At 41.9% G+C, this 13,788-nt stretch overlaps 1 protein-coding gene across 2 annotated transcripts in view; it reads right to left on the reverse strand.

The window, feature by feature from the left end:
* Window positions 1–658: 658 nt before the first annotated feature.
* LOC118779229 (extracellular sulfatase Sulf-2-like) overlaps window positions 659–13,788 on the reverse strand; it is a 49,449-nt gene continuing 36,319 nt past the window's right edge. Inside the window, exons 6-22 of one of the 2 annotated variants that reach the window (XM_036531215.1) lie at window positions 13,381–13,550; window positions 10,629–10,779; window positions 9,776–9,951; window positions 8,903–9,031; window positions 8,532–8,588; window positions 7,955–8,084; window positions 7,566–7,752; window positions 6,754–6,991; window positions 6,434–6,530; window positions 6,101–6,195; window positions 5,487–5,546; window positions 5,189–5,358; window positions 4,599–4,741; window positions 4,116–4,224; window positions 3,999–4,032; window positions 3,327–3,380; window positions 659–2,579 (exon numbers count right to left, since the gene is read on the reverse strand). In XM_036531215.1, coding sequence (XP_036387108.1) covers window positions 2,549–2,579; window positions 3,327–3,380; window positions 3,999–4,032; window positions 4,116–4,224; window positions 4,599–4,741; window positions 5,189–5,358; window positions 5,487–5,546; window positions 6,101–6,195; window positions 6,434–6,530; window positions 6,754–6,991; window positions 7,566–7,752; window positions 7,955–8,084; window positions 8,532–8,588; window positions 8,903–9,031; window positions 9,776–9,951; window positions 10,629–10,779; window positions 13,381–13,550 — 2,031 coding nt within the window. In that variant the 3' untranslated portion in view covers window positions 659–2,548. The remainder of the gene's footprint in view (window positions 2,580–3,326; window positions 3,381–3,998; window positions 4,033–4,115; window positions 4,225–4,598; window positions 4,742–5,188; window positions 5,359–5,486; window positions 5,547–6,100; window positions 6,196–6,433; window positions 6,531–6,753; window positions 6,992–7,565; window positions 7,753–7,954; window positions 8,085–8,531; window positions 8,589–8,902; window positions 9,032–9,775; window positions 9,952–10,628; window positions 10,780–13,380; window positions 13,551–13,788) is intronic. The other variant, XM_036531216.1, reaches the window with a different exon arrangement.

Raw genomic sequence — 13,788 nt, forward strand, 5'->3', positions numbered from 1 at the left:
AAGTAGGCTTACGCATTCACTGGGCAGTGGAGGGGAAAAAGTGCAGTGGGAAAAGTTGGACTTGCAGTAGCTAATCCTCCAAAATGTGATCACGTAGCATTATCACGACAACAAATGCATCAGAGACCAAATGTAGAAATGAGACAGGTGTGCATTCAACATTTTATTCACAAACAACTGGCAATAACCACTATCGAATCCTCACAGGTAAATCACAGGAGACAAAAATATATGTAATCTACATGACTGTACCAAGCACTGAGAACTACACTGCCTGTTCTGCCTTTTGCACAGAATTGCATAAATTAAATAAAATAATAATTTGTATTTATAACAGTACCTTTAAAACTGCTAACAATCTCATTTTAAATGGATATTTTTCATTGACTAAAAATAAGAATTTGTAAGTCCATGTCACAATGTTGTATTAGTTAAGTTCACTTTCATTTAACAGAAAGCACTCTTTGTTTGGGAAGTAAGATGTAAGCAATGGTGAACCTATGCAAATAATGATGCAATAATGCAGTATTTCTGAGATATTTCTATTTTACATAACACATTATTGGAATATTGTTCCTTTTTATGTGTACCATATGTTAACATTTGTGTGAATTGTAAAACACATTTAAATAAATACAGCAATTCAAAGTTTATTTTTATGACTCAACATAGCACCATGTGTAGCAGGAAGAGCAAAATAAACAAGCTCACAGAAAAGAGAAAATATTTCCATTGAAATCAACCAATTTGTGAAGAAAACTCTCTGGATGGTTATGTCATCAGATGGATTTTGGATGAGAAGCTCCTCCTAGTCGCTGAAAATGCTCCTGAATACGGCCCACTTCCGCTGCTGCTCCACATATTGCTGCTCCAAAAAACAGCCAGTGTGCAGCAATCATTTGCCTGCAATCCACACAGCCAATACCATCACCCCTGTGCTTACCCCTGTGCAAAGCTAAAATAAGAAAAAAACATTCTGAAGTTCATAGATACCTTCTTCTTTACACCTTTTCTTTTACACCTGCAAAAAAAACGAGACATCTTGTCCTTAAATATTCTCTACTATTTTTTTTAAGTTAACTTCCCTGCACCCATTGCATCATGGGTATTGTCAAAAGCAGATGGTACATTTGCTCAATTTGTTAATAGCCCACCAGCAGAACATGAAGGCAACCCCAACCTTGATCCACTGAAACAGACCTCTTCTGCCAAAGGCAGGAAGAGAACTATAACAACGACATCGCTGGAAATAAAAAAAAAAACCCATGGAAAATTACGGCCAGTATCAGAGCCACAATGTAGTGTAACTGTTATGTACACTTTGTTGAGAACAGCTGTACAGTGGGTTTGCGACAGATGTGGGAAGCATCCCTGTCACCATTTTTGTCTGATTATGTTGTGTAGTTTCCCTTTAATTTCATAATATCTGGTTAGGAATCCAAAGAGGACAGATTTCAAAATCTGCAAAAAACTTCAAGAATTCAAGAATCAAGAACATTCAGTAAACACCTGGTTTTTAAGAGACATAACAAACTGAAAAACAAATAAAAAATGAAAAAGATTGAAATCAGGTAGACATGAACACAATACCAAACTTCCTTTGCAGTCATACACAGAATGAGTTAAGTTAGGCATCAAAAGTAATGATAGAACTCTTGTGTGGAGTGCCTTGTCATATAGATACTGAGCTGCAAATTAAACTAATTAAACAGCTGGATTAAAGTATTGAAAATGGCGAATTCACGAGAGTCATGGTGGTCCTTGAAAACGTCTGTCCACCCTGTTTCTTTACAGGCTATAAAACATTTTCAAGAAAGCTTCCTTGTTTACCAATTAACTTGTGCTACATTTGAAGCTTTGGCGAAGAATAACCCCCAGAGAGCGACAGTGGGATCAGACAGCTTGCTGCACAGTGGACAGACACACAATGAATGAGAATAGGGGACTTTGCACCTGGACTCTTCAAGTTAGATCCTCTTTGCAGTAGGAAGTGGCAGTATGATCTGGTGTCAGGGCTGGTGGTTAAGAGTGGCGTCTTGGCCTGAATTCTCCGGCTGCTTTTAATGAGAATGAAAGAAAATGTGGGGTTCAGATGAGTGCCCCCCACTGAAACCCTTCCGTCACTGCAGTCACTTTTGAGTGTGGATCCCCCTCCACCGATGTTTCCTATTCCTCATCCAATGTGAGCTGGTTGTACAGTAAGAGGAAGTAAAGGCCCAGTCACTGCTGAAACTGCCCTCCTCCTTGGGTTAGTCTGGCCCAAGCTGTCAGGCAGGCAGCTGATTTCTGTTGATTCACAGATGACATCCAGAAGATGACTGTGGCTGCAACTGTGGTATATGTTTCACGGTTCTGTTAGACTTATAGAAATTTATCAGCATTCCAAGTGTTCTATCTGCAGCCGCTTGCAAGTGGGTTTCAAGTTCAAGCTGGGTTTGAGACACCAGTAGTGCCATCCAGTCTGTGCAAGGTTCAAAGGTCACACCAGTTCTTTTTATTCCCTGGGAAGGTCCAGATGCTGAAGACAGGCACCAGGCTGCAGGGGGGGCTAACCTTCCCATCCATCCCAAATTTGTCCCCTAGTGGTAAACAACCACAAAGCACATAAAAGTCTTGTTAAACTTAAGGTTTAAGAATTCTCCTTCCTTACATTCGTTTAAAACAGTGATGTTCACTAGTAAGAAAAGGGGAGATGATGAAAATGTTCCTTTAAAATGATACTTCCTGAACAAATTTTGTTTCATAATAATCAGGCTTGCCAATTTGGTAAGGATTACCCACCATCAGCTGGTTCATTTTTTCACTTAATTGTGTCATACATCCATACATCTGCCCAATTCACATGGAATTATTTAATTAAAAAATAGATTTCAAGAGTGTGTGGTTAAAGCTGATCGCTGACATCGTCATTATAATCAGAATATTATATATGTGACCTGATCCATCCCCTTGTTATAGATAAATGAATAAATTCATATAAATGTTTTAATGTAAAATGCATGGAAGTCCTCATCCTCCCCTATTCCACTAAGAAGTGATGTGGAAACTGTACCATGCTCAAGTCAGTGGGCCAGTGGTAGGCAATTGGATTCTGAGTTGTAGCTTGTAGCTCTGTTAGTATATATAGGTAAAAACCAATGATGTCAGAATATCACCATTCAGCTTGCATGCACTGTATCCAACACAATGAGAAACATAAAGCCAAAGAGGAAAACTGGAACTGGAAAAAAAACAAGCTTGAAAGCAGGGATGACGACAGAGGACATCACAGCACGTGATGACAATGTCTGTCAGAACAGAAAGAGGCGTAAGGAGTCCTCACTCACGGCGTTTTGGACGCTGGCCTTTTCACTTTCGGCTTTTTTCGACGAGGAAACTGCCTGGCGCACACGCAAGCAATGACAAGACAAGCTGTTACACTGCCCCCGCAAGCAGAGAGTCAACAGCCGTTCACTCGACACACAAAGACCCTGCTTATGATAAGCTATAAGGACAAATACTGTCAGCCATGTGTTATCATGCAAGATGCAGAAAAGCAATACTGGGCTTCATGAAGCAGACCAAGAGATCTTATTGTCTGTACATTTAAGAACATTCAAGGTCACTGTGACAGACACACAGAGGGATTCCCAGTGTAAGTGAGACATTTTATCAAACATCAAGATATTTTTAATGTCCCACCATAACTGAATATATCCCTGTACATATTCATGGAAATGATCTCTAAAAATAGGCGTGCCCAGGAAAAACTTGATGATCCTTTCTCTTTTTAAATAACAATTAACTACAATCTTAACTCAGCCACTGCCATTGGGAAGACAAAACAGGAGTATGACTATTATATGTTACATTCTTCAGTTCATCTTTCACAAATAAAATCATTTATTTTCCCAGCCGTATGTGATTTATCAAGTTTTTCCATGACACTAGTCAAATTAGTAATGGAGCAGATACATTTCTGTGAGAAGTGACGAGGGCACATATAATAAGCAGAGTACCTGTGCTCCTCTGTGCTGGTTTGCTCTTTCACCCCTGAAGAGGAGATAGTTTCATCAGTTAGAAAACAAATATACCACATGTCACATGAGTGTGTGTGTGCGGGTGTGTGGGCCCACCTATCTCCGGGTTACACTGCTTGTGTCCCTTACAGCTGCGCAGTTCCATCAGCTGAACGTGCAGTTGATTTAGGATGTGGCGCTCTAGCGTGCTGACTACGTTCATCAGCTGCAAACACAACAGCGAATATCACACATTAAATTACGCGTCACATATGTCATATATCACATCAATCAATATTTACTTTGGAACAATGATGAAAATTCAGGTCCCACAGCAGACGTATTTGTAATCTCAGTCATTACGTCTTTACACATCACCTACTCAGTGTTATAAACCTCAGCTGTAATCAGTATGCGTCTAGTTTCTGAGTCTTGTTTGTTGCAATATTGAGCATGCAGAAAAACAATCCCAATTATGATTTATAGAAAGAAAAAGTAAAATATAATCATGCAGGACAGAGTCCCAAGGGTGTGGCACATGGTCTGAGGAAGCTTCCTGAAAGGAGGAGGAGGGGCTAGGCACAGGGTGAGGTACGGTACCTGGTAAGGGTCAGTGTTGAGGTCGAAGTACTCCAGGAACCCCGTAGCAAACTCACAGAACAGGAAGTTGTGTGTGTCGTTGAGCGTCCTCATGCACCAGTAAGTGTTGTTGTTGGCGCTGGTGCAGGCGCAGAAGGGGCCCACTAGGGGACGCACACACAAAGAGCAGTCCGTTGGCTCCGACAGACACCCACAGACACTCCCATTCACAGGAATGAATTATGCTATGATATGCACTGATGGATTGAAAGATCAAAAACTCAGCTGCTGACACCTAACATTTCACAGTTTTACAATTTTAAAAAATACTACACACGTAAAAGACAATTGAAAATGAAAGTATACATAAAAGGAAATGTAAGGAAATCAGAAAGGATAGTGAACCTTGTTTACATAGAAGACTAGTTATTCTCAACCTGGTCAATAATGGTATAGGACTCTTTCTGAGGTGCACTTCTAGTTTCACACATTCCAGCTCCGTGTATTTTCCACTAAACTGGGATCAGTTCACCCAGCTCCAGTTCTAGCCACAATTATTATACAAAAAAGCATGATCCAGGGCCAGTGACTATGGAGCTGCAGTGCCTTACTTGTCCAGAAGGGGGCTGTCTGCCAGTGCTGGTTGTCGTGGGTGAAGCAGGTGAGGCCGGGCATGCTGCAGGTGTCATTGTTGCGCAGTCTCTTCAGCAGTTTGCGCAGCTTCTTCCTGCGTTTCTGCTCCTTCAGGACCCACTGCTTCTTATCCTTCTCCTGTGTCTTTCTGTTTTACACGGACAGACAGGCACAGGCAGCTCAGCATTGCAAGTATGGTAATATCTGTTCCATCACACACATTCTTGGATGCATCTCTGCCTACATGAATGGAAGATGGAGGAGTTCATTCTCTACCTGAAAGGATGGACACGGGCCACCTCGAACCCCAGTTTCCCCTTGTGGCTGGACTCGTAACTGAAAAATAAGAACAGGTACATCACTGGTGAGACAAAACTGACCAACATCAGTCTCTACAGCCCTTAGTCCCCTATATGGAGCGTAACACACTAATGGAGTATTTTTGTCCTCAGAGTTAATGAGGTCTGCTGACTCTCCTGGACTCAGAAACTGGGGGTTGTGGGTTTCAGGCAGCAGTATTGCATAGTGGTGACGAGCCAAAAGTTGCCAGGTGGATTCCCAGGTGGGTAACTGTTGTTGGGAAAGGTACTTCACCAAAAAAATTGGCTGTATACATGGATAACATTAAAATTGTGGGCAATGTAAATTGCACAGGATAAGAGTATCTGGTGAGCTAATGTAAGGCACAAAATCCTGGGAGAACCTAAATGTTGGTGTTTACTCCACAGAGCTTATCACTTTTGAAAATGAGCTTTTATGAGCTGTTCCTATAAAACCTCAACTGTATTGTGATCAGTTAAATGATGTGATAAGGATCACGGGTCACTGGGGATAGGGCTGCATTTGGAAAAACTATGTGCAAAGCAGGGGATGTGTTTCTGACCACTCACAGGTGTCTGTCACAGTGACACTCCTCTGGCCGTGACCTCTTCAAGTGACCTTTCACCTCACGCAGGTTCTTTATCTTAGTCTGCAGGGTCTCAATCTGCATGGTACAGAAGCAGGCATGCACACACACACACACACACACACACACACACATATGCATGTAAAGAAACACTAGTTCTTTTCTACAGTGTAGTGCTTAGTAAAATACTTTAAATGCAGGTGTTCACTAAATAACGTACAAAACAGCTCAACTATTACATTATTTTGGAACAAAAATGTGGGTTTCCATTTTTCTCATTGGTCTGAAAATGTGCAGAAAGCTGGAATAGCCTTACCTCATGATCAATGTGCAGCTTGTGGTCCTTCCAGGCCTGTAGAGATTTATACAGCCCTCCATCACACCTGACTGTGTCATTCAACAGGATGGAACACCTGTGTGAAACACCATTTCTCAGACTGGTCATCCACTCAGTCTCTATACACACACACACACGCGCACACACACACACAAACATGTATGCATGCATGGCATGCATAGACTCGTACACATAGTAATACACTTACACACACACATATGTAGATACATACACACTCACACTATCTCACACACACACATGCACACACAAAAAACACAAACACAATCTCTCACTCTAACCTGAAGGTGACCTTGTGTGAAAAAGGTACAGTGGAGCTGCTGTTGGATTTTGGGGTAGTGGTCACACCCATGCCACTGTAATCCTCTTCCTCTCCCTTGTCACCTGCCTGGCTAAAGTTTCTGGGGCCTGAGGGGTGTGGCACAGCTCCCAGCAGTCCTGTGTACAGACCTCCATCCAATCCTAGTGGCACAGACCGTGCCCAGCGATTCCGGGACAGGCCTTTGCCAGTCTTGAGCTCTGCCAGCGGGAGATAGGGGAGGATATTACACGGATACTGTTCCTCAGTGGAAATGCTCACCACATCTGTTCCCTCGCTATCAGATACAGAGCTTAATGCACCAATACAGAGCTTTGGCAAAGGGGCCTGAGCAGGGCTCCTTACCAAAAGACTACGGGTTTACTTCCAAGAGTGGCCACTGCTGCTGTACTCATGAACAAGACATTTGACCTAAATTACTTCACCTGGTATCCAGCTGTATAATATAGGATATGTATAACTTACTTTGAATAAGGGCATCTGCTAAGCAAATGTTTTGCAATGACTGCTATTGGTATTACAGATTATCATTCTTTCATTAAATCACATTGACTACTATCTAGTCGTGGGATGGGATTGTAAGAGCATAATAACGTTATAATGATGATAATTCATAATTATAAAACATGCCATTGTGTCATCATTTTCCCTGTGTATGAAATAAGGATACTAGACTTTATTATGCAAGTTTTTCAAATTCACTAGCTGATACTATAGGCCATTAACCTGCACAGTGGTAGGATGCTAAACAGGTATTCAATGAGCTGTACTCACTCTTCTTAGGCAGCAGTCTCTTCTGCCTAGGGGGGTAACAGTGACACCCCCCCAAGTCTGAGCCACGTCCGTACCCCTGAGACCTGCTGCTGGACATGCCCTGCTTGGGCGGGGCGAGCAGGCTGGCCATGCCTTTACATTTATAGAGCCTCAGCCTCCCTGTGGGGTCTTCCACACACTGCCACTTCTACAGAGAGAGAGAAAGAACACAAACAGACTCAAGCTTGTGTGTGTGTGTGTGTGTGTGTGTGCTCACACATGCATGTGCGCTTTGGATGAGAATATCTACTTGATGTCTACAATGTAAACGTAATGTTACATGTACTCATCTTGTACATCACCCTGGGTAAGAGCATGTGCTAAGCAACAAAGTGTAAGTGTTTCCATACCTGTCCAGGCTGCTCGCATGGTGTCTGATACTCTGCCCTCTGGCACAGGTCTTTTACCCTCTGGTACCTGGGCAGGAAGTTTTCCTCTTGTCCCACCTCCTTCCCATCATCCCTCCTGTGCAGCAGCTTCCTGGGGAGAAATGAAAATAGGGCCCACTTAATGGTTGCTGTGACGGGGCCACCCCACACACACACTTTACCCCAGTTCATCCTCTCTCACTTTAACACAAAACTTCATTACCAGAGTAATGACGCATTCCCACCGCTAACTCATAACGCCCTCGCAACATTGCAGAGATGATGTGCCAATTCAATAACATCGCTCCAATGTCACATGTCTCTTCCGAGGTCATACTGTGCAAATTGGCCCCCTTCTGTGCATTGTATTATGTTGCTAGAACAAGCTGTTCGACAAATTACAGTCATCAGTGAATAGAAGCTATCCCCTGCTGTGCAGAGTAATATTTAGGAAATAGAATGCACAGCATTGCATTATAGAGTGATTCAGAATTCACAGCTTGTTCAGGGCTGATTAAAAAGGCCAATTAAAAAAACATGAGTAGTTTCCACGACTTACCCTCTCTCTACCAGAAAGGACTGCCTCCACACTTTCCCCTTCCTATTCAACTGGAACCTGCGAAAAACCACAGATTCCCTTACTTATTCCAAGGTGACAGGTGACAGTCTACAAAAGAGTCAAAGTATGTGACATTCTTTAGCTGTTGGCCTGTATGTAAAGGTGTGTGCTGTTCTATAACCTGTTGACCTGTCTGTAAAGGTGTGTGCTGTTCTGTACCTGTTGACCTGTCTTTGAAGGTTTGTGCTGTGCTGTACCTGTTGATCTGTCTGTGAAGGTGTGTGCTGTGCTGTACCTGTTGACCTATCTGTAAAGGTATATGCTGTGCTGTACCTGTTGACCACTCTGTGAAGGTGTGTGCTCTGCTGTACCTATTGACTGGTTTCTCTGTGTCCAGCAGCTTGAGGATGGATTTGCCATCCATGTCCAGAGGAATGTCCAGGCCAGCGATATCTAGGATAGTGGGTGCCAAGTCAATGTTCAGCACAATTTGTGGGTTGCTATGGGAGACAGGAAAAAAGAAACGGAGGTCAATTAAAAAAATCAGATATTGTCAGAATAAGAGAGAGGAAGAGAGAGGGAGAAAGAGAATGAGGGGATGAGGTTCTTGACTTGTAGTACAAATTTTAGTAGCATGGATGTATTAAACATCCTTTCACATGAGTAAATAAGACACAGTATCTGTTTCCTTTTGGAAACTGTAGCTGTATAGATGGGTTAAGGTAAGCATGTAAGACTGCCAACACTGTGAGTCACCATGTAAAACATGACAGCTAGCAGAAATACCACTTCAAAAAATGACAAGCATATTAATAAGATTTATGTTTGTCTACCACGATGAGCGTTGTAAGCAGAGCATTTAATGATGTTTTCTTCCCCTAAGGTTTTGATAATTATTCGCATTGAAGTCTTTTGCTGGTGATTCAAACGAGCTGACTGCAGTCAGTGTGCTCTCCACTGCCTCTGGTACTAACTGATAATACTGTGAATTGTGTTCAGCTGTTGCAGCTTCCTTTCTTTTTAAGCCAGCTTAATTCTACAGTAGACCAAAATGGCACCAAGTGCCCTTTCATTAAGCAGACAGCTTACTGTGTCAGACTCTAGAGAACAAGATGGAGGTGGACAACTCTGCCTAGGCTGTTTTGTAGAGGTTGCTCATCTTGATTGGCAGTGGGTTAATATTAAAGCATCATCATCATCGTCGTCGTCGCCATTGTCATCATCACTGTCAAGGCATCACTCACATGGTGCCTCCCTCCACGCTGGGGCCGCGTATGTAGAAAGGCACACGAATGTCGAACTCATATGGCATGGACTTGCCCTTGACCAGGCCAAACTGGCCGATGTGGTAGCCGTGGTCCGATGTGTAGATCAGGTAAGTGTTCTCCAGTTCACCCGTTTCGACCAGCATGTTGTACACCTACATGAGACAAATGGATGATACAATACCATAAAATACAATGGACAAGAGAGAAACTATGATAATAAATTGTTCATTTCTTTTCAAGAATCTACACCATAATCCATGCACAGAGCAAGTTTTTTCAGTTACTTTTTGCAGTTAATCATAGCTACTGTAATGCCCTCATAAATCTTTGTGATCTCCTGAAGATACATGAATCTGTGAAACTAATTTCCTCCTTTCCCTTTCAACTTAATTGCATCTGATCCAGGGTCCACAGGGTAAGTGTCACCTATCGTACAGCAGAGGATAAGGAGCACTGTTCTGCTTGAATGGCAGAAAAAAAACACAATAACACTTGCATAACCCAGCACCCCTGCATCACATAGATAGAAGTAGGAGCTAATCCACTGCATGCATGATTCCCTCAGGGAGAATAAACAAAATTGCTGTCTACTGCTATCTCCCCGCCGACCATCTCAATCAAGCGACATAGATTTGCATCAGCATGAGAAAGGTACTTTTACCTTGTCATTGACTGCAACACTGGCATCACCAGACATTGACAAAAGGTAGAGACTGAGACTGCTCTGGGTTGACAACATTCATTTGTAGCCAAATCCAGGTATGATGCAAGCACGCTATAAAGGTTGCATCACTGAAATCGCCATGGAAACGAAGAGAGGCCGTCCCACCTTTTCCACGCAGTCATCCACAGACAGCAGCGTCTGCAGGCGCCTCCTCTGCAGCAGATTGGTGAACTCCATGTGCACCGGCTTCATGGCCCCTGTGTACCGCAGGATCCAGTGCTTGTCCAGATTCGGGGCATAGTTGTAGCTCGGGGTTCTGGGACAGAAAAGGTTAAAAGCAAACACACACTATCAAACATAGCTGCGGGTGCAAAAGACGTCAGGAATGAAGTGGTGCCCAGCCAATGATGTTACTTTCAGATGTGGTCATTTATTACCAGTTACTGTACTGCATAAACATACAATGCTGACTGTCTTGGTCTTTGATGGTTTACCACCACTCTTTGCATTCTTTGTTAGTCTCAATAAATCATCACTTCTGGCCATGATATCAGTGTATGGGTATTTTTTCTTCATGTAAAAAAAAGAAATTAACACTAAAACACTAAGAATAAAGAAACATGATTGAGAGAGGCAAATTGAAATTCAACTGCAGTCTTATTATTATTATTTTTGAGTCTCATTACTTTTTGCCTTAGGCAACTTATCTAAATTAAATTTCTCAAGTCTCAGGTGTTTGACTGAATTTGCCTCAGTCATGCCTTCAATAAACATAGCAGAAAACATTAAATTATCGCAGAGGTCAGAGGAGTAATTACATTTTGCAACGCTGTAGGCCATTTCTTTTTGTCAAGCTATAATCATGGTGCAGCTGTTTTGCTTGAATGTGAGGTATGTAAGTAGATTGGTTACCTGCAGTCCCTCAGGCTTCTCACTGATATTTAAAGTCAAAGCTGAAGCCATTAAAATGTGATTAACATAAAAATTATCATCATTAACTCTATTTTTAGGCTCTGCTTTTACCAATGTGTTAGTTATTCAGTTTGTTGCTCTTAAGGAGATCTTTTTGGTGCTGTGCTCCTTGTCACCACTAGAGGTCCTCGTGACCTAGCTGACGTAACAGAGCATCAAAATGCATTTTCAACATTTTGATTTGTTTGCTCTCAGTTTTCACGGTTGAGGAACAGAGTGAAAGGTATTTGAATGCCCCTGATCAGCCTTCAGGAATCTGAGCTGTTTTTTTTTTTTACAGCAGGGCACAGAGCTCAGGCAGGTTATTCTACCGTTCTTCTAACCTGCAGCACTTTTAAGGTATCAGTCAAACAATCTTCTTCCCTTAGGACGCTGGCTGATCCAGATCAGCAAAACCCTCTCTACTGAGGCATGGAAGTGTATCAATCTGGTTAGAGTAATCACCCAACTTTACAGGCAATCTGATTTTTAACTATGTGTTTGCAAACATAGTAAAGGGGGAAAGAGATTAAACCAGGATGATTATAGCAGATGTGCCTGGCGTGGATGAGTGATGAGTGATGATTTTTTTTTTTTTTTTTTTTACAAAGTTCTAACTTACAGTGCATGTGTGCCAGTGTATGTATATGTGTGTGTATGTATTTGTACGGGTGTGAAACTTTAAAGGTGAATGGACTGAAATCATGATTAAGACAGAAGCTAGAAGTGTGCATGTACATTAACTTAGTCACCATAGATTAGTCATGCTAATGTTCCATTGAACTATTTAACTGAGATGGTGAAGACATTAGAGAAAATCCACACTAATTGACAATAAATGCTTTTCTAGTCTTAGCTAGTCCCATCCTGTTGTATCTTATTGTATATTATTTGGTCTTATCTTGTTTAGTCTTGTCTACTGTTGAACATTCCACACAAATGGGCGATTTTTACAGGGGGAGAAATGGAATTCCATTCGGAGACTCAGTGACTTCCATGTCGACCCTCTGCTGAGAGAAAATGAGATCACCAACATCTTGTCATTGTGATCAAACTGCAGCGCCTGACTTGGGGTGGGGGTGACACAGCGGAACAAGGGGGGGGGCATTAAAAATGCAAACACCCTGAGGAGAGGTTATGGCTGGGGCCAGTCTTTGTGATAATGGAATTTTACAATTACAGGAAGAGAAACGGTTTCCAGAAACACACTCAACATGGCCTTTCTCAAAGTCTATCTCCAGAGGGTAGTCTGAAAGATGCCATTAACCCCAGGAACCTAGCATTACTGTCTCCATCAGAAAACCTCACTGTGCCCTCCCACTCACCACAACCCAAAAGAAAAAAAGCCTGAACTGGCTCTCTCAGTTTGTTAATTACACATGATTCAATATCATAAATATTTCTTATGAAGGCATTATGAATATTTTCAAAGGGGTCAGTCGGAAAGGCGCTATTAACAAGGGACCATGCATTACAGAAGCAATTAGAAACATTGCACTTATTTTACTGGATAGAATTAAAAGGAACGTTAAGGGCATAACAGGGCATTGCAAACCCTCTCCAGTACCCCTGGGTCTGGGCTGGAGGTCTAAAGCCAGTTTTCAGTCATTTGGGCTCTCAGTATGTCATTTACAGTCTGTGTCTCTTACAGATGCCTGTGTGTATGTCTGTTTCTATATACATACAGTACCAGTCAAAAGTTTGGACATACCTGATTAAGTAATGGGAAACATGCATTCAAAGACATTTTGATCTGAAGACTTATGCTTAAATGCTTGATTGTTTCTTAGCTGTTACTCTAAAATGTGGAAAATAGCAAAAATAAAAACCCTTTTATGTGTAGGTCTGCCCAAACTTTTGACTGGTACTGTACATATAAAGAGAAAGACATATACACATATGTGATGTGTGTTTGTGTGTGTGTGTGTCTGTGTGTGTGAGTGAGTGTCTTAGCACTTGTACTCACATGTGCTGTGAAGCGTTGGGGAAAGCATTGCTGTACTGCGGTGCTGCATCCTCCGGGCCATGGGGGGCAGCATGACTCAGCACCATCATCACTGGCCGGTGAGGGTACATCCTCTTAGATGCACGAAAAAAGCTGATGCTGTCATTGGTGATGATATCAGTAAGGTAGTCCTGGATAGAAACAAGAAAATAAAAAAAGGAGAAAAATCAGTTCAGTTGTTTGCATCACTACAAAATAATACTGTAGAAGAACAATATGTATGTTTCTATGAATACATCCAAACTACTTGACCACTGATTCATTATGATTGCATTATATTCGAAATGACTATGAAAATATGTAAATGTACTTGCATTTGTCAGTAATAATTTACATTCACCTCCAATAACATTAATGGAACATTTTAAC

This window comes from Megalops cyprinoides, chromosome 6 (genome assembly GCF_013368585.1).
Source record: "Megalops cyprinoides isolate fMegCyp1 chromosome 6, fMegCyp1.pri, whole genome shotgun sequence".
Lineage (NCBI taxonomy): Eukaryota > Metazoa > Chordata > Actinopteri > Elopiformes > Megalopidae > Megalops > Megalops cyprinoides.